This window comes from Tamandua tetradactyla, chromosome 3 (assembly GCF_023851605.1).
Source record: "Tamandua tetradactyla isolate mTamTet1 chromosome 3, mTamTet1.pri, whole genome shotgun sequence".
Lineage (NCBI taxonomy): Eukaryota > Metazoa > Chordata > Mammalia > Pilosa > Myrmecophagidae > Tamandua > Tamandua tetradactyla.
Genome location: NC_135329.1, coordinates 66,025,105 through 66,046,443, shown reverse-complemented (window position 1 = coordinate 66,046,443; position 21,339 = coordinate 66,025,105). Strand labels below are relative to the sequence as shown.

At 45.0% G+C, this 21,339-nt stretch overlaps 1 protein-coding gene across 5 annotated transcripts in view; it reads right to left on the bottom strand.

Moving 5' to 3' along the window:
• Positions 1 to 21,339, bottom strand: part of LPIN1 (lipin 1) — a 127,349-nt gene that overhangs the window by 58,632 nt on the left and 47,378 nt on the right. For all 5 annotated transcript variants that reach the window (XM_077153226.1, XM_077153227.1, XM_077153228.1 and 2 more), the window contains 6 exons: positions 18,403 to 18,603; positions 17,251 to 17,346; positions 12,587 to 12,891; positions 11,166 to 11,285; positions 9,117 to 9,224; positions 1,290 to 1,419 (listed from right to left, as the gene is read on the bottom strand). In XM_077153226.1, the coding sequence (XP_077009341.1) occupies positions 1,290 to 1,419; positions 9,117 to 9,224; positions 11,166 to 11,285; positions 12,587 to 12,891; positions 17,251 to 17,346; positions 18,403 to 18,594 (951 nt within the window). In that variant the 5' untranslated portion in view covers positions 18,595 to 18,603. The remainder of the gene's footprint in view (positions 1 to 1,289; positions 1,420 to 9,116; positions 9,225 to 11,165; positions 11,286 to 12,586; positions 12,892 to 17,250; positions 17,347 to 18,402; positions 18,604 to 21,339) is intronic.

Below are 21,339 nucleotides of genomic sequence, written 5' to 3'. Positions count from 1 at the left end.
GATGAGAGAGAAACCCTGAATATCATCGGCCTTCTTGAACCAAGGTATCTTTCCCTGGATGCCTTTGATTGGACATTTCTATAGACTTGTTTTAATTGGACATTTTCTCAGCCTTAGAACCGTAAACTAGCAACTTTTTAAATTCCCCTTTTAAAAGTCATTCTGATTCTGGTATATTGCATTCCAGTAGCTAGCAAACTAGAACAAATAGGAAATTTTATTTCCTGAAAGAAAAGACTATATCCACTTTGTGTTTCTGATACCTAACTGTTATACGCATTTTACATTTGCATGGGAGCCCACTGCATTGATCAGATGATGAAGCTGAGGCCTAGCAGGTAAAAGGGACTTACCTGGAGACAGCACAGCCTGGTATGTGCCAGGCACTCTGCCCTTATTACCTCACTTAGTCTCCCAACAACCCTGAGTAGTATCTACTGTTTTCTCACACCTTACAGATGAAGACACTAAGATTGAGGGAGGCCACAGAGGTCCTACTAGCAGGTGGGGAGTGGAGATCAAACCCAGACAGTCCACTTCCCACATCCTCGTTCTCACCACCATATCAGCTGCTTCTCTGTTTCCCAACGAGGTCAGCTCTGGATGCCCCCAAAAACTTCCCGATGAATTAAAGCCTTTAATTTTCCCAACTATATTTAGTACACCCAAATCTCTCATTTCTGCTGTTAGCTCCTGTTGCTCTCCTGCATTTCTCTCTCCCTGGGAGGGACACAGGAAGATGTAAATTCCAGCTTTCCCAACTCACTCAGCTTTTCTTTCCTCAGGCCCAGCTCCCAAGACTCATTGTGTGGTTTTCAGCGGTTGTCACTCACTTCTCAGAATTCAGAGCGTGTGGGCACCTTCACTGGCAGCGTCAGTATACCAGGATTTGTGTATACATTGCATTTTTTTTAATTCAGTTTGCATCCTGTGATATGAAATGTAAATCCTAACATAAAGATTGTCCCATCTGTTTAAAACACATCAAGGAATTGAAACCTCTTTATAACATTGGTAATGTGGAAAAAAGCAATTCTGGTGTTCAAGGCTAACCTTAATCCTTTTTTTTTTTTTTTGGATGCAAGCTATGGGAATCAAACCTGGTGTCCTTCCTGAAAGGTGAGCATTCTACCCGTGCACCCTAAATACATTCTTATTTACCTATAGCTGCTGGAAGTTACGTTCCTTGGCTATGATATGACACTGATTCCATATTATTCAAGACAAACCATAATAGAAATCTACAGTGCATGGCAGAAATGAGGGAAAAGTAGTGCGGTTCAACTTGCCTTTGCAGCATGTGGCAATTCTCCCCAAAGCCAGAGCATTTCTGGGTCATTCTTCAGCCCTGCTCTCTCCAGGGACTTACTGACCAATTCTGAATCGCTTTTAGGTGTCGAGGGTCGTGAACCTGAAGGACTTAAGGAAGCACCATGTTTAGAGTAAGAAAATAAACTTTTTTTTTTTAACATGGGCAGGCACCAGGAATTGAACCCAGGTCTCCGGCATGGCAGGTGAGAACTCTGCCACTGAGCCTCCGTGGCCCACCCGCAAAAATAAACTTTTTTTTTTAGTCCAGATCCAAGGTTCAAATAGCCCAAAAAATGCACCCAAGCTTCCATGTGCTTACCGATGTGGTTTCAAACATATCATTCTGTAGCCAAAGGGTCTATAACGCACATTTCCAAGTATAGCTTCTCCCAATTTGAGAAACCCCACCCTAACCCGCTGCCAAGTTCAAAGTAAGTAAAGAAGATGAGAAAAGAGGGGAGCTGAGAGAAGGGAAATGGAGAACAAAAATGCAAGAAAAAGATAAAGGAAGAAAATGTTTGTTTTTACCTCAAACCCACCACTCCCCCTTTCCCACCTCAGTCCCAGTATCGCCTCTCCTGCATTCTCAGTTTCCAAATAAAATTTTTCATACTCCCAGGCAGCAGCAAAAGGGTCCCATTATCTCTGACAAGTGCCCATTATAACCTGTATTTACAATATTCACAAATCAGCAGCAGTTTCGAAAATCGGGCAACTGAAATGTGGACTGACGATGCCACAACTCAGTTTCTAGCGTGGCACAGATGTCTGAGCCACGGCCAAGGACTGGACAATTTGCAAAGGCTCTTTCGGTAACCACATTTGCAATGCTCACTTCTCAGGCCAGCTTTTAAGCAGGTGTAACTTGGGCTCTCACCTTTATATTTTCTATCCTTTCTTTCTTAAGATCTGAACAGACTTCCTCTTTTCAGGCAAACTTACTGGCCAAAAGTAATCAGCTGATGCATGAGATTTGCACTGCTTCCTAAAATACATACAGCAAAGAACAAACACCCACTTCACCATTTCTCGACTATCCTGCCTCTAGCGTGACCAGGATGGAAGAGTTTTCATACAGAGCAAATCGCAAAGCTGCCATAATTTCCCCTTTGCAACTCTCTCAAAGACTTCCCATCATCTCTTAGCGTACAGGTCACTGACACTCATGGTCTCATTTCTGTGTCTGACTTAGATTAAATCTCCAACGGGCCTAAATCCAGGTTTCCGGCCAGCACAAGGAGCGCTACCACATTCGTAGTAAACCAATCCTGAATTTCTTCATCAAGCCACGTGGGCCATACAGGCTGGCCTTCCCGGGGCTCACTGCCCACCACCGTCTCCCATGGGCACTGCTCGCACAGGCTGAGAATGCCATGGGGAGCTCATTCCATGGGACGCTCGTCTGCCCAGCCATGTGGAGTGGGCCCAGGGGAAGAAGCCCCGACCTCCCCGTACTCTGACTGTCGCAGAGTCCCAGCACCTTGCAAGCGCCCTTCCTTCCTCTCAGTAGCTGCACTTCTCTCCAAAGGGTCAGAGCTCTTCTGGCCCTGAAGCGTCCCCATAATTGTGACTTAATGATTTTATCTCTCTTAAAGTCAGAGAGATATGGAAAGGGAGTGTCACCACCTAACACGAAGGGTTTCTGTATCTACACCTGTCATGGAGCCATCCCAGGAGTCCACTGCAACTTGCTTCCTCTCTTCCGAGATGAGGAGACAAGCCTCAGGTCACTTGTTTAAAATCGCACAAACACGTTGTTATAAGTTCTACAGAACAATACCCACTGCTGTTAAATTAAGTAAACCCTTTAGACTGATCTTAACTTGCTCTAGAGTAGGGCTCAGCAAACTTTTTCTGTAAAGGGTGAGAGAGCAAATATTTTAGGCTTTGTGGATCAAATGGTCACCACCAAAATGCTCAGTTCTGCCACCATTTCCAAAAGCAGCCATAAATAACATGGAAGTGAATCGGCTGTGTTCCAAACAAAAGTTTATTTACAAAACCAGGGTGAGTAGATTGGCGGACCCCTGCGATGGAAGAATGAAAATTGGTGTTTCCCAACTTTTCTCAAATAGCCGTGCGGTTTCCACGGGGGCACTCAAGTTTGTCAGGGGCAGATGCGTCAGGAGCTCAGTGCTACATCACAGCCCTAAGCTGCAGTCTCGCCTGTCGCACTGAAGATGCCGCTAAACAGGTGCTGCCTTTCAGAAGGACTCAGTGCACAAATGCACACATGCCTTAACCGCCACTGGCAGAGAAGGAGTTCAGGCCAGCCAAAGAGAGCCCTCTGCTGAGTGACGTACCAAAAGGTGATTCCAAAACGTCCCCTTACCCAACAACAGACTTTCAATTCAAAGGGTGGTTCAAAAAAGCAAGCCTACAACACTGACTGATGTTCACAAATAATGTATTCAGGCTTATGATCGTTTTCATTACTTTTGGCCAATCCCAATCAGGCAAATTAGTTAGAACTGCTTAAAACTGAGTTGGCCTCAGTTTAAAATGGACTTTTTTCTACACGCTTAACCTCCAAATGAAGCCTGAGATTTGGTTCTTTAGCCAAAAAAAAAAAAAAAAGTTTTCTCTGTACAAATTAATTATAGCTTCATTTGCCAAAATTTATAAAGTCCACAAGTCCACAATATAGGAACTTCAAAAAGCGTGCGCAAAACTGAGGGATGAAGGCAGAAATCCAAGGCAACTCATCAAATGAAAATACCAACTAAAGATCCAAAATTCTGTTATAGAAATGCTGTCGAAAACGTCTGATTCTTTCATTTAGAAAGTCTTTTAAAGCTACTTAAAAATTTATAATAACTATGGCTTTATACTAAAGTGGTTCCTAAAAATATTTTGTAAACTTATTTATTGAACAACCCTCAGGATAAAACAAAGGATCACATTCCCAATCTATCATTCTTTCATTTCAGAGCATTCCACAGAATTAGGCAGTATTATAGGTTTAACCATAATTTTCAAAGGATCAAATTTAGTGCTTAAAAAAAAGAAAACTAATCATCTACAAATGCTTAAAATGAAAGGAAAGTGTAATACAAATTTTGATTGCAACACAACCATATAGCCTGCGGGTATTTGCTTTCAGTGATTTGATTAGTGTTAAAATTCTCATTACCGAATTCATTAAAAATGCGGAATGTATGGACTGAATTCCCCAATCAAAAGACATAGATTGGCAGAATGGATTAAAAAACAGGATCCTTCTATATGCTGTCTACAGGAAACACATCTTAGACCCAAAGATAAACATAGGTTGAAAGTGAAAGGTTGGGAAAAGATATTTCATGCAAATAACAACCAGAAAAGAGCAGGAGTGGCTATACTAATATCCAACAAATTAGACTTCAAATGTAAAACAGTTAAAAGAGACAAAGAAGGACACTATATACTAATAAAAGGAACAATTAAACAAGAAGACATAACAATCATAAATATTTACGCACCGAATCAGAATGCCCCAAAATACGTGAGGAATATACTGCAAACACTGAAAAGGGAAATAGACTCATATACCATAATAGTTGGAGACTTCAACTCACCACTCTCATCAAGGGACAGAACATCTAGACAGAGGATCAACAAAGAAATAGAGAATCTGAATATTACTATAAATGAACTAGACTTAATAGACATTTATAGGACATTACATCCCACAACAGCAGGATACACCTTTTTCTCAAGTGCTCATGGATCATTCTCAAAGATAGACCATATGCTGGGTCACAAAGCAAGTCTTAACAAATTTAAAAAGATTGAAATCTTACACAACACTTTCTCGGACCATAAAGGAATGACGTTGGAAATCAATAATAGGCAGAGTGCCAGAAAATTCACAAATACGTGGAGGCTCAACAACACACTCCTAAACAACGACTGGGTCAAAGAAGAAATTGCAAGAGAAATTAGCAAATACCTCGAGGCGAATGAAAATGAAAACACAACATATCAAAACTTATGGGACGCAGCAAAGGCAGTGCTAAGAGGGAAATTTATTGCTCTAAATGCCTATATCAGAAAAGAAGAAAAGGCAAAAATTCAGGAATTAACTATCCATTTGGAAGAACTGGAGAAAGAACAGCAAGCTAACCCCAAAGCAAGCAAAAGGAAAGAAATAACAAAGATTAGAGCAGAAATAAATGAAATTGAAAACATGAAAACAATAGAGAAAATCAATAAGGCCAGAAGTTGGTTCTATGAGAAAATCAATAAGATTGATGGGCCCTTAGCAAGATTGACAAAAAGAAGAAGAGAGAGGATGCAAATAAATAAGATCAGAAATGCAAGAGGAGACATAACTACTGACCTCACAGAAATAAAGGAGGTAATAACAGGATACTATGAACAACTTTACGCTAATAAATACAACAATTTAGAGGAAATGGACGGGTTCCTGGAAAGACATGAACAACCAACTTTGACTCAAGAAGACATAGATGACCTCAACAAACCAATCACAAGTAAAGAAATTGAATTAGTCATTCAAAAGCTTCCTAAAAAGAAAAGTCCAGGACCAGATGGCTTCATATGTGAATTCTACCACACGTTCCAGAAAGAATTAGTACCAATTCTCTTCAAACTCTTCAAAAAAATCGAAGTGGAGGGAAAACTACCTAATTCATTCTATGAAGCCAACATCACCCTCATACCAAAACCAGGCAAAGATATTACAAAAAAAGAAAACTACAGACCAATCTCTCTAATGAATACAGATGCAAAAATCCTCAATAATATTCTAGCAAATCGTATCCAACAACACATTAAAAGAATTATACATCATGACCAAGTAGGATTCATCCCAGGTATGCAAGGATGGTTCAACATAAGAAAATCAATTAATGTAATACACCATATCAACAAATCAAAGCAGAAAAATCACATGATCATCTCAATTGATGCAGCGAAGGCATTCGACAAGATTCAACATCCTTTCCTGTTGAAAACACTTCAAAAGATAGGAATACAAGGGAACTTCCTTAAAATGATAGAGGGAATATATGAAAAACCCACAGCTAATATCATCCTCAATGGGGAAAAATTGAAAACTTTCCCCCTAAGATCAGGAACAAGACAAGGATGTCCACTATCACCACTATTATTCACCATTGTGTTGGAGGTTCTAGCCAGAGCAATTAGACAAGAAAAAGAAATACAAGGCATCAAAATTGGAAAGGAAGAAGTAAAACTATCACTGTTTGCAGACGATATGATACTATACGTCGAAAACCCGGAAAAATCCACAACAAAACTACTAGAGCTAATAAATGAGTACAGCAAAGTAGCAGGTTACAAGATCAACATTCAAAAATCTGTAGCATTTCTATACACTAGTAATGAACAAGCTGAGGGGGAAATCAAGAAACGAATCCCATTTACAATTGCAACTAAAAGAATAAAATACCTAGGAATAAATTTAACTAAAGAGACAAAAAACCTATATAAAGAAAACTACAAAAAACTGCTAAAAGAAATCACAGAAGACCTAAATAGATGGAAGGGCATACCGTGTTCATGGATTGGAAGACTAAATATAGTTAAGATGTCAATCCTACCTAAATTGATTTACAGATTCAATGCAATACCAATCAAAATCCCAACAACTTATTTTTCAGAAATAGAAAAACCAATAAGCAAATTTATCTGGAAGGGCAGGGTGCCCCGAATTGCTAAAAACATCTTGAGGAAAAAAAACGAAGCTGGAGGTCTCGCGCTGCCTGACTTTAAGGCATATTATGAAGCCACAGTGGTCAAAACAGCATGGTATTGGCATAAAGATAGATATATCGACCAATGGAATCGAATAGAGTGCTCAGATATAGACCCTCTCATCTATGGACATTTGATCTTTGATAAGGCAGTCAAGCCAACTCACCTGGGACAGAGCAGTCTCTTCAATAAATGGTGCCTAGAGAACTGGATATCCATATGCAAAAGAATGAAAGAAGACCCATCTCTCACACCCTATACAAAAGTTAACTCAAAATGGATCAAAGATCTAAACATTAGGTCTAAGACCATAAAACAGTTAGAGGAAAATGTTGGGAGATATCTTATGGATCTTACAACTGGAGGCGGTTTTATGGACCTTAAACCTAAAGCAAGAGCACTGAAGAAGGAAATAAATAAATGGGAACTCCTCAAAATTAAACACTTTTGTGCATCAAAGAACTTCATCAAGAAAGTAGAAAGACAGCCTTCACAATGGGAGACAATATTTGGAAATGATATATCAGATAAAGGTCTAGTATCCAGAATTTATAAAGAGATTGTTCATCTCAACAACAAAAAGACAGCCAACCCAATTACAAAATGGGAAAAAGACTTGAACAGACACCTCTCAGAAGAGGAAATACGGATGGCCAAGAGGCACATGAAGAGATGCTCAATGTCCCTGGCCATTAGAGAAATGCAAATCAAAACCACAATGAGATATCATCTCACACCCACCAGAATGGCCATTATCAACAAAACAGAAAATGACAAGTGCTGGAGAGGATGCGGAGAAAGAGGCACACTTATCCACCGTTGGTGGGAATGTCAAAGGGTGCAACCACTGTGGAAGGCAGTTTGGCGGTTCCTCAAAAAGCTGAATATAGAATTGCCATACGACCCAGCAATACCATTGCTAGGTATCTACTCAAAGGACTTAAGGGCAAAGACACAAACGGACATTTGCACACCAATGTTTATAGCAGCGTTATTTACAATTGCAAAGAGATGGAAACAGCCAAAATCTCCATCAACAGAAGAGTGGCTAAACAAACTGTGGTATATACATACGATGGAATATTATGCAGCTTTAAGACAAGATAAACTTATGAACCATGTAATAACATGGATGGACCTAGAGAATATTATGCTGAGTGAATCCAGCCAAAAACTAAAGGACAAATACTGTATGGTCCCACTGATGTGAACGGACATTCGAGAATAAACTTGAAATATGTCATTGGTAACAGAGTTCAGCAGGAGTTAGAAACAGGGTAAGACAATGGGTAATTGAAGCTGAAGGGATACAGACTGTGCAACAGGACTAGATACAAAAACTCAAAAATGGACAGCACAATAATACCTAATTGTAAAGTAATCATGTTAAAACACTGAATGAAGCTGCATCTGAGCTATAGGTTTTTGTTTTGTTTTGCTTTGTTTTGTTTTGATTTTACTATTATTACTTTTATTTTTTTCTCTATATTAACATTCTATATCTTTTTCGGTTATGTTGCTAGTTCTTCTAAACCAATGCAAATGTACTAAGAAATGATGATCATGCATCTATGTGATGATGTTAAGAATTAATGATTGCATGTGTAGAATGGTATGATCTCTAAATGTTGGGTTAATTTCTTTTTTTCCATTAATTAAAAAAAAAAAAAAAGAGAAGGGATAATTGGAGATGAAGGGATACAGACTGTACAACGGGACTGGATATAAAAACTCAGAAATGGACAGCACAATACTACCCAATTGTAATGCAATTATGTTAAAACACTGAATGAAGCTGCATGTGAGGTATAGGTTTTTTGTTTTTGTTTTTTTTGTTTTTTTTTCTTTCTATTATTGTTTTAATTCTTATTCTGTTGTCTTTTTATTTCTTTTTCTAAATCGATGCAAATGTACTAAGAAATGATGAATGTGCAACTATGTGATGTTATTAAGAATTACTGATTGTACATGTAGATTGGAATGATTTCTAATTGTTTTGTTAATTCTTTTTTTAATTAATAAAAAAAAATAATAAAATAAAAAAAATAAAAAAAATAAAAAAAAAATGCGGAATGTTTCTGTACCTTTCCGAGGCATGGAAGTGGAAAGACTGCGGAGGGCATGAGCTGGAAAGGCCCCCCTCGGCCCCCGCAGCGAGACGGGGCGGGGTCCTTTTGCAGTCTATGAGGTCACTGGATGCCACGGGATACGCATTAAAGAAAAAGGAAAACCAGAGGTCAATTAAATGAAATTTCACAGTAATGATTTGACAACTTTCAACAATAACATTTATAAGGAAATGAAAATATTCAGGCATTGGACAAACAGCACAAGACTCTATACTGAAATCATTAAGAAATCAACCTGACTTTTCAGAACCACAAGAACAGGAAGTTGCCAAAAGACCTATTTCGCTTTCTATTTCACCCATATACACCTAGGAGAATGGTTTTCTCTGGTCACAGTTCCGTACTTCATCAAACTGCAAGTGTCCCTTTAAAGAAAATACGTAATTGTAAGTATGGAAATGTATCTGTTTATTCTAGTTTGTAATTCCATTTGATACAGTCTTCTCGGATCCACAAAGCAAAACATCAAAGACAGAAAAACATCTTCAGGACTGTGTTTAAATCATTTGTTTTAAATCCTTAAAATTTGTATTACTTTTGAACAGGTTTTTCAACTTATTAATAGTTTCTAAACATCCCACATAACTTTTTCCCCAAAGTAGTGTTTCTTCCTCCATAGGGCTTATCGCCATAGACCTGGGGACAGAATGTGTGAACTTCTAGCCACGTGTGGCTACTGACCGAGCACATGAAATGGGGCTGGACCAAAGCTCAGGAGACGGATTTCAAAGATTCAGTATGAAAACAAGAACATGAAATATAAAATCATAACTCATTTTAATTGATTACTTGTTGAAATGATAACATTTTCAATATGCTGAGTCACAATCCATCACTAAAATTCATTTCATCTGTTTCTTTTTGCATTTGAAATATGTCTTTTAAAAGATTTAAAGTTAAAATAAAGACAGTATTGCATTGCTACTGGGCAGGCTGGTCTATAGCAGGCAGACCTCGACGAGCCGCCCTAGGCTCACTGACAGCCACCGTCACAGCCATGGCTGGGAAACAGGTTGGGGACACCGAGTTCCTTCCGCCCTCTGACCCCACACAGGGCTCTGACGCCCTGACCCCACTGGAACAGGCAGGCTCTGGCGGTGGGGCCGGCTCAGTAAAGAGTGAGTTTGTCGTGGTACCCATCTCAGCTTTGGGGGGGCTCCTGTACCTCCACCTTACTCAGAGAAGTCTGGGGCCCTGGGTGTGCGAACACCCTGGGATGCTGCTGCCACTTAGGCCACGTCTCTTGGACTCTGTTTGTTATCGACCCCACCCGCCAAGCTCTTCTAAAACTATTTTCTCCCCCCCACCACGAAATTATAAATCTATGTATCTAGGCTTATGTGCCCTGACTCTTTCGAGGATCACAAACCATTGTAATAATTAGGATTTTTATGCTCCCCAAGAACTAATTTTCACCCCCCTGGGGGCAGGATCTGTCCTGTGGAGAATGGATGACCTTCTGTTTCCCCCCACTCCCCATCCTTTTGGCCATTTGAAAGTAAAGAAAGCTGCAGAGAAGGGCTTAGAGGCTCTTCTGGGTTTCAGTGCTTGAAGGCTCTGGAGGCTTGAGCACAGCACTCTGCACGCTGGGCAGCTCCAGGCTTACACGAAGGTGGCCTGTGAGATCACTGCAGAGAAATAAATGCTCCTGAACTCAGCAGAACATCATTCTATAGCCCAGGATGGACACAGAGGCCCCTGAAGCAAAGTTTCTGCTTTTTCGTTTTATTTTCGGCTAATTATGCGGAAAAGGCTTTGCTACGGTTTTCTTCTGTTAAGAGCGAGCATTACATAACTGAAGACGTCTTTTCTTTCCTCTTACCAGCCCCTCCAGAGAGCAGTGCACCAGCTGCACGTCGATGAAGATACCGTGTAGACATTCACAGTCTGCACATGTTGTCTTAATCCTGGTCTGCACCCCCATTCTAGCTTACTTTTTCTAGCCTTCATGGATTTCATTTGCTATCTGCATTTTACTGTTTGCTCAGCAGGGCAGGGACTGACCTGGAGTGGGGTGGCCAGCATCCGTCTGACACAGGGTAGGACGCCGACTTGGGCTTCGGGATGGAGAGATGCTCATGGGGGGAGTCGTCTCGGGGTGCAGGCACAGCACTGGGAAGAGCTCTGGGGACAAGACGTAACGTCAAAGGACATCCGGGAGACACAGTCATCACAAACCTAATTCTCAACCTTTCCTTTATTACCTGAGTGTTTCACAGGAAACACCATCCCTCTAAGCCACCCCACATTCCAGGCAGCTCGTAGGGAGGGAAAGTGGGATGCGGCGTCAATGGATGTGCGCAAGTTTCTGTTCTGGCTGAACTACAAGTTTAAATGACTTCGTTTAGTTTGGGTTTACCCAGTACAGGACTGTGCCGCTTGTTGCTCACACAGAGGGAGGATACTGGGCAAGTCCCCACTGCATGCACCAGAGGCCCCGCCTGTGGGCAGGGGGCAGGGGGGCTCTGAGACCCTCCCGGAGTGGCCCAATCAAATGTATCCCAACATCAAGACACCCTCCTTGCTCACGCATACGCCTCACAGAACCATTCACTCCTCCAGGCACCCAGAGGCTCTGTCTGTATTGTGGCATTACCTGAAATAGCAATCAAGCTCTGGAATTAAAAGCTACACATAGGAAGGCAATTCTGATAAGCCTCTCCATCTGGGTCCTTAGCCCACGCGGATTTGTTAGGAAAGGCAACACTGCCAATTTCCCCTTACTTTTAAACAAAAGCCCCAATCTACTCTGAAAAATAAAGCAGGGGGTATTCTTGCTGCTCCTTATTCCATCTGTATTTTAACAAGATATAAGCATAATTAACAAAACTACACCGAATTACACAAAAATGTGAAATATCAAATATACTTTATAAGTGAGTTTTATCTTTTAAAACTGCCATTTTCACCAAAATAGCAATACATAGAAGCAAAATTCCACTAAGCTGTTAAAAGCAAAGAATAACAGAATAAAATGTGCATTAAACCATGGACTTAATCAAAACTAAACAGGGGGAAAATTTTGCTTGTAGCAAAAATGGGTCACTTTGCCTTTATAATCCACAAGTCCTCCCCGGACCACCCGCATTCCAGCCCCTGTCTATACATCAGCCCAACTGCCATGCAACATCATTTGTGCACAAATAAGAACAAATAGGCCCTGAAAAATGGGATATGGCCACAAACTATTAAATTTGTTTGGTTCCTGTTTGTTAATTCTATTTCCAAAGTGGGCTGGGCATTCTCAACTGCCTTCAGGATACAAGCTCCAGCCAATCTCTGTGTGGCTCTAACACTGGGTCCACGCGATTCTGCAATGCAGTGTGAAGCCCTTTCAACAGAACAGGCACCCCTGGGGAGAGACCTGCGTCCGAGGGCGACGGGCGGCCCCACCGGGACCTGCACGCCTGCTGCGGCGGACGCACCTGCTGCCCAGCGGCTCCCTGTCCTCGTCAGAGCTCAGCTCGATGGGGAACATGTCCTCATCCTCGGACGAGTTGGCGCTCTCTTCCCTCTTCAAGCTGTCCAGCTGGGACTTCCGCCTCCGCTTGCGCCGCTTCTTCCCGAGGGAGCCGCTCGAGGCGCTCTCCAGCGGGGCGGGAGGCGGGGCGGCGGCGCCGGGGCCCAGCGTGCAGAGGCGGCCGGCCGAGCTCCTCCGCAGCGGGCACTCCATGCGCGACGCCCCCTCCGACAGGATCGGGGAGGTGGCCAGGTGCGTGGGGATCACCTCCTGGGGACAGAACGCAGTTTCGGAACGGACTCTCGGGCCTTGGGTTCCGTGGGCAGGGCCCGAAGGGGCCCAGCTCCTGCACGGGGAGAGTCCGGGCCAAGTGGACGGGGGCCCAGCTCTGCAAACTCCCGTATCAGCGACCCCCACTTACGTAGCAGAGCAGTCCAAACGGGGTTTGAGATGACCTGTAGCAACTGACTTCAGTGTGGGCCGGTGTGTGGGGGAGACACGAGGAGTGAGGACCTTGGTGTTTGTTTTTTTTTTAATTTTTTTAAATTTATTAATTAAAAAAATTAACAAATCAAATAAACATCAACATATATAATCAGTAATTCACAATATCGTCACTTAATTGCATATTCATCATTTCTTAGAACATTTGCATTAATTTAGAAAAAGAAATAAAAAGACAATAGAAAAAGAAATAAAACGAACACAGGAAAGAAAAAAAAAGATTATACGTATCATACCCCTTACCCCTCGCTTTCATTGATCACTAGCATTTCAAACTAAATTTATTTTAGCATTTGTTCCCCCTATTATTTATTTGTATTCCATATGTTCTACTCATCTGTTGACAAGGTAGATAAAAGGAGCATCAGACACAAGGTTTTCACAATCACACAGTCACATTGTGAAAGCTATATCATTATTCAATCATCTTCAAGAAACATGGCTACTGGAACACAGCTCTACATTTTCAGGCAGTTCCCTCCAGCCTCTCCATTACAGCTTGAATAACAAGGTGATATCTACTTAATGCGTAAGAATAACCTCCAGGATAACCTTTCCACCCTGTTTGGAATCTCTCAGCCATTGACCCTTTGTCTCATTTCACTCTTCCCCCTTTTGGTCAAGAAGGTTTTCTCAATCCCTTTATGCTAAGTCTCAGCTCATTCTAGGGTTTTTCTCAATCCCTTGATGCTGAGTCTCAGCTCATTTTAGGATTTCTGTCCCGACCGTGGTGTTTTTAATAGGCACGGAGTTAAGGTAATAATAACGTTTAAAACAACCTGACAGGTCTCACGAGGGCCGCTTAGGCAGCGGCTCTGTGGCTGTCAGGCACACAGAGTTTGTAACTAGATGCTGACTGTCTTCTCAACAACAAAAGAAAAATGTTAATAGCTGTTTGATAAGGATATCCTGGGATTTTTTTTTTAATTATAGCCATCATTTTATTAATGCATGATGCATTGATTAGGGAATTTCGTAACAAGAAGTAAAAATGCATTAAATCTTGATGGTGACTGAATAATGATATAGCTTTCACAATGTGACTGTGATTGTGAAAACCTTGTATCTGATGCTCCTTTTATCTACCTTGTCAACAGATGAGTAGAACATATGGAATAAAAATAAATAATGGGGGAACAAATGTTAAAATAAATTTAGTTTGAAATGCTAGTGATCAATGAAAGGGAGGGTAAGGGGTATGGTATGTATGAATTTTTTTTCTGTTTTCGTTTTATTTCTTTTTTTGCATAGATGCAAATGTTCCAAGAAATGATCATGATGATGAATATGAAACTATGTGATGATATTGTGAATTACTGTAGAATGGAATGATCAAAATAGGAATGTTTGCATTTGTTATGTTTTTTGGTATTTAAAAAAAATTTTTAAATGCATTAAAAAGCGATAAACAGAAATACACTGCTGTTCATTTAAATTGATATAAAAAAGTGTCAAATATGGCAGACCTGAAAATCAGCACAGCTATATATAAAATAACAGTTGGAGTAACCAAGAAAGCAATCAGGCCTCAATTAGAGATTAAAACAAAGCCAGTCTGGCTGGATCTAAGGTAAATTAGAATGAAGGATAAAAAATGATAGTGTAGGGCGGGCCACGTGGCTCAGCAGCAAGAACGCTTGCCTGCCATGCCAGAGGATCCGGGTTCGTTTCCCGGTGCCTGCCCATGAAAAAAAAAAAAATGATAGTGTATGTACTGTAGACCTTCAACTGCTACATGAGGTCAAAGGCACAGAGGTAACCTAAATTTTCTGTAACACGTAGCCTGAGTCAGCCTCCCTGGATAAACTCATTTAGACAGCTTGGACTCCGGGAATGGGAATGAAGCTTTGCAATTTTCTACAGCTTCGTGTAGAGCCAGGAGACATCCCAGACTATGGTAGGCTGATAATTAAAAAGTATAGATAAGAGCCCCTTGAGGATGTGAAGGGGAAACCACCTCTTGGAGGTGGAACTATTAAACTCTCCCATCTGGGAAACCTCGGGTATTGTCTCAACCACTGGGACTCCCAAGAAAACAGGCCCTTCTGAAACTTATTTCTACAGGGGAGAAGTTAAGATTACCCATCGCAAGGCCTAAGAGTTGCTTCCTAGAAGCCTCTTTGTTACTCAAATGTGGCTTCTCTTTCTCTCAGTCCAACTCTGCAAGGAGAATCATTGTTCTCCCCACTACATGGCACAAGCCATTCAGGGGTGAAAATCTCCCTGAATACATGGGGCGTGACTCCCTGGAATGAGTCTGGCCCTGGCATGGTGGGATTGACGATGCCTTCAGGACCAAAAGGGGGAAAAGAAGTGTAATAAAATAAGGCATCTGTGGCCAAGAGAGATCAAATGGAGTCAAGAGGCTGTTCAAGAGGCAGCTCCTATACAAGCTTCAGTTGCCAGACTTTGCTAAACTCCAATCAACATCACTCCTGTTGACTCTTAAGGATACCTAGGCTCAAACTGAGAATCTGTAAAGGTTTCATGCACTAAGTTTGCCTTCCTGGAACTCATAATTTCCAGAGGATTCCTAGGTCAGATATATCCTGAAACCCAGAGGGACCAACCTCTCCAGGATTATTAATTAATTGCATCCTCCAATCCTTCAGTGTGGACACCCCTTCTCAACATGAAAAAGTCAGACCCGGCATTCCCCATACATCTTTATAGAAAGGAGGAAGCAGTAGAACAGAGAAAATGGGATTTAAAAAACAAGTATGGCTGCTGAATCACTCTACTGATACTTCTTTTAGCCTCTAATGTTTTGGAGCAACTAGAAGGAAAAATCTGAGATGATGAAATGTTGGCCCATGACAAACTCTGGGATCTGTTCTCTAAGTAATTGACGTTTGCTTTGAAAAGTATAGCTTTTTTCTTTCTTTGCTTTGTATATGTTATATCATGCAATTAAAAAATGTTTTAAAAAAGTATCAAATATGCAAAAAATATAAAATCTCTATCTGAAAAACTGAGCTTCAAGGTAGAAAGCATGTTAATGGCCCATCCAGCTGCACAGGAAGAAACACAGGCCATGTCAGGGGTCGAAAACAAGGGCTCTCAGCCTTGCTTAGCCTGAAAACAAGGGGCAACAGGAGGGTGAGCAGAAACAGAGACCCCACCTCGCCACAACTGATGCTGAGAACACAGGTGCCCTACCTCCCCCAGCCACCACTCCCCCCATGAACAATCCCAGACGTGCCTGTAGGGACAGAGCCCCTCACTTCTCCCCCACGTGCGGACCCAAGAGGTGCCTATAGGGACAGAAACCTCCACTGCTCCCCCCACATGTAGACCCAAGAGATGCCTTAGAGCAAGATAGGATGTATTCCAGCCCCCATGGCCCACCCACCCACCCACTGACACTCACAGCCCCCTGATGTCTTCCACCTCACAGCATCCTCTCCAAAAATGCTTCCTTCGCTTTCAGACCCTAAAATCTGCTTAGACCCAAGGAACACACAGAGTTTTAAAATGCAAGTGTCCATTTGATGGGAAACAGCTTCTGCTAAGGCACACTTAGGTGTCAATTCCTCATTATCAAAGCCTTCCGATTCGATTGAGGAGGGAGAGAAACGTGCACACAGGAGGACCACAGGATCTTCTCACTGCCCCCTTGGCCAGGTGGACCCGAGCACTCTCTTCTGGGCAGTCTCGGGCCCATGCCTTGACACTGGAACCACAGCCACTAGTTTTAAGGCCATTCAGAGCTGCTCCTCATCACTCAGTAACTTCCCAGAGAGGGAAGGCTCCAAGAAGGAGGCACGGGACCCTGCTACTGGCTTTCTGGGGCATCAAAGAGTAATAAAAGTGTAAAATTTTGATTTTGATTTTGATCAAATTTTTATTTGATCCCACACTAAATAAAATCAGAGTGTTTGGCCATTTGGGATTTGACACAATTGCACACGTCGTATGCTCCGGGCCACAACTCAGGCCAAAGGTCTGATTTCAGTCCCTGTCTCCTGGCAGCCTGGTAGGCCAGGGCATCTGAGTCAGCCTTGCCCTGGTAAGCCCCCAGCGCGGGAAGAGGTGGCACTGCTTTCCACCAAGCTGCCACCACGTCTCCAGAAGAACAGCGCTCGAAACACAGCTCGGACACCGGGTCGAGCCTGCGTTCCTTACCTGATCGTTATCAGCCTCTTGCACGAAAAATGCTTCTCCATTATCTCCCAGCTTCATGTGCAAATCCACAGATTCCCCATTGATTTCTATGTCAACCTGGACATAGGTTGGAAAAACATGGAGGAAAAACATGTCTTTAAGAACGCAATAAGCTGTCTCAGCACAAGCGGCAGCTTGTGGGGGTGGCCGTGTGTCTGTACGTGCCCTGTAACCACATGCATCCGCACACGTCCCAGTCGGACCGGCCCAGTGAGCCTGCCCACGCGCAGGGCTGCAGTGGATGCGCTCTGGGCGCTCTGTGATGGATGGACCCACAGAACCCAGACCTGGAAAGGGGCCCCGGCCAGGGGCGTGGCTGGCCCCGGCTCGCACAGCCGATTCATGGCAGGGATCAAACCGCCATCGAAGACACCTTTGCCCAGTTATTAGGATTAATGCCCAGGATCTCATGTCTGCTTTTGCTGGGACAACAGCTCTCACCTGAACGTAACTCAAAGATATGATTGTAATACACCATTCCAAATTCCTACTAAGTAAGGGTGCAAAATGTACAATCTGCTTTTAACCATTTCTAATTTTCAATCTGTGGCCAGTAATATTTTCCAAAAATGGACACTCAGTACTTCTGGTCCACATGCTCCTCCTGAACCTTGCCACACCACATGAAAAAATGGAGCCTATTTCCTTCCCTTTGAGCCTGGGGGTGGGGAGCAGGGGACGGCCCCAGCCCATCAGGAACTACAGGACTTCTGCAGCCAGGACATTAAAGGAACGCCCCTTCTTGTGTTCCACCCACCTTGTAAGCAGGCACCACGTTCGGGGAAGGCCCCAGGCCGCCGAGGGACCCTGTGGGGGTGGTCTGGGCCAGGTCGAACCACAGTCCCTCCAAGAGCCAGGACCAAGCAGACAAGCATGTGTGCAAGTCCAGGGGACCCAGCCCAGTCCACAACTTGTCCAGCAGAAGCTCCAGATGGCAGAGAGAACACAACTCTCCCTGCTGTGCTGTCAGCATTCCTGACACACAGTTGGTCCATGCCACTCAGCCTTGAAATAACTCACACAGCCGTGGGGACCAGAGCACTCCGAGTCTCTCCAGCTGACTGTAGTGAGAGCAGCCGCGTGAGGCCACAGACGTGCGGTTACTGCACTTACCACTTTCTCTCGGGAACGCAGCACGCCCATCTTCCCAAAGCGGACGTGGAAGGGGGAGCACTGAAGGTTCCCGTTGGGCTGGCGGACCACGATGATGTCGATGCACCCCGACAGCGTGGCGGGGTTCAGCCCCTTGTACAGCTCCTTCACCGTGACGAACACCTGGCCCGCGAGCTGCCCAACGTAATTCATGGTCTGAGCCTAGAAAGCAGAGACAGAAGAGCAGGGCACAGACACACTCACAGTTCGTTATGGAAAAGCCACCAAGAGACCCACCACTTCAAACAAGATGCGGGCCCCATGCTGCTCCTCTGGAATGGACCACAAGGGCCACCCTCACCCCCGAATCTCCTTCCAAACAGCAAGCCCACAGCCCCTCTCTCAAGGCCCAGACAAAGGCCCCACTCCAAGGAGCTCTCAGAATTCCCACGTGTGTGTGCACCAGGTAAACATGTCGCCAAATCCACCTCCACCCAGAACCTCGAAATGTGGCCTTATTTGGAAGCAGATGTAATTAAGTTGAAATCATCCTAGATTAGGGGCCCTAGAATCCACTGACTGGTTTACTTATACGAAGGCCAGGGGATGACAGACAGAGATCACAGCAAAGCAGCCACAAGTCCCAGAGACCCCAGGAGTGGCTCTGGCCCCCAGAGCAGAGGTGCACCATGAGCACTAGAAGCACATAGAGCACCAGGAGCCCAGGAGCACCAGGAGCCCAGGAGCAGCAGGAGTACTTGGGGCTTCAGGAGCCAACAAGAGCACCAGGAGCACTTCAAGCCCCAGGAGCAGAGGAGCCCCAAGAGCACGAGAAGCACCTGGAGCACTGGAAGCATAACGTGCCCCAGAAGCACCAAGAGCCCCTAGAGCACACGGAGCACCAGGAGCTGCAGGAGCACCAGAGCCCCAGGAGCCCCAGAGCCCCAGGAGCCCCTGAAGCCCCATAAACACCAGGAGAAGCAGGAGCACTAGGAACATGTGGAGCACGGAGAGCTGCAGGAGCAGCAAGAGCACTGGAAACATGTGGAGCACTAGGAGCATCTGGAGCATGGAGAGCTGCAGGAGCACTGAGAGCTGCAGGAGCACCGAGAGCAGCAGGAGTACTGGGAACCATGGACAGGAAAGGAGGGACCCAGCCCAGGGCCTTGGGAGAAGCATGGCCCTACCAGCACCTGATTTCGGACTTTCGTCCCCAGCACTGTGAGATGCTGAACTTCTGTGGTCTGGGGCCGCGGGCAGCCCTGAGACACTAACATCAGGGTCACCACACTCACCACCAGCTACCCTTCTACCATTTTGACAAACTTCACATCACCGAATATCACATTTATGAGAAAAGAGCCTGTGTTTATGTATCTTTGGTGGCTCCCTCCATGCTAGAGTGAGCATCACTAATACCAGTTGAAAGGAAACTCTCAACTTTTTAGTGAGAAGGGGAGGAAAGGCTTTGGCCACCCCCGCTGGTGCTGGTCTGCTTGCCTGGCCTCTCCACCACTGCCAGGGACGTCTGGGCTCAGCTCCTCCTCTCTGCCCAGGCGACCACCTGAAATCCACTCGGCGAACACTTGGGGCCCCTGCTCCACCCAGGGCCTGGCGTGGAGCCCCAGAGGAAGGAAGATGCAATCCCTCCCTAAAAGGGAGCCTCCGAGACAGAGGCAGACACAAGTCACCAGAGAAACATCAAGGTTGAATTTGCCCTTTCTTTTCTTTTTAACTAAGCACTGAAGGAGCCATGACCAATGGAAGAGCAGACTGTGCTGCAGGAGAGCTGACACCTGCGGTGGGCTGGAGGAGGGGCAGGGCACCTCCAGATGAGAGAGCATTGGAGCGGAAAGGGGAGGGAGTGCCCGTGCAGAGGGGAAGCAGCCCAGGGCGCCGGGCACAAACCCGGCCCTGGGGGAACAGAGTGTGCATGTGACAGCCACGTGAGGGCATCCTGATTCACCGTGCAGCACGGAAGCTGCCAGATACATGGGGACAGCCAAATGCCCATCAGAGCCACGGCTGAGAAAAGGCACTTCAGCAAAAGTGTGGGGGAGACAGAGAAAAGCGGCTGACGGTAGAAGGGCAGACATGGGGACCTAGTGGCCGGCCAGCCCGAAATGACATTGGTGTGAAATGAGGCAGGGGTAGCAGAAATAGAGCCCGAGGGACAAAGGCGAGACCCCTGAGGGTGCAGAGGCCTTCTCACTAGGTGTGGTAAACACTGCTGGCTGCGGCCCTGACCTGTCCGGCCCGTGCCCATCATGCTGGCCGCCGTCCTGCCCTGGGCACCTGGCTCTGGCTCGCTCCCCCCAGATGGGCTTCCCTTTCCTGTCCTCTTCCAGCCACCCTCCCACGTTAGGGCAGAGGCCCAGCTGCTCTCGTGCCTTCATCCGCTGACCTCTGCAGTGGGCTGGGGATGCCACTGGGCACAAATGATCTGCTAAAACCACTCTCCCAGCCCCAGGCCACCCCCCACTCACCGGCCCCCACGCTGACTGCCCCCAGCTCGCTTGCCCTCATGCTGACCATGCCCACGCTCACCGCTCTCCAGCCCCCCACATGCTCACCACCCCCACGCTGACTACTTCCCGGCCACCCCAGGCTCACAGGGCGGGTCCACCCATCCCTGTCTCTGCATGTCCATCCCCTGCTGCTGCTCCCACATGTCTCCTATCACTGAGCGGAGCTGCTCTCCTCGGGGCCCGGGGCCAGCGTGTCCTTCCAGGTGAGAAGACAAACAAGCCCGTGGGCAGCCTCACCAGAACCCAGGAACAGGCCAGCGCAACAGCAGGATGCCCGTCCGACAAATGAGGAAACTGAGGCTCAAATCCTCATGGCTTATGAGCCCAGCCATCAATTTAACCTTAGTCTGGAGTAGACCAGAGAGCCAAGAGCCACAAATGACACGAGCGAAGAAGACGCTTCCCAGGAGTGTCCACACCCCTGAGCCGG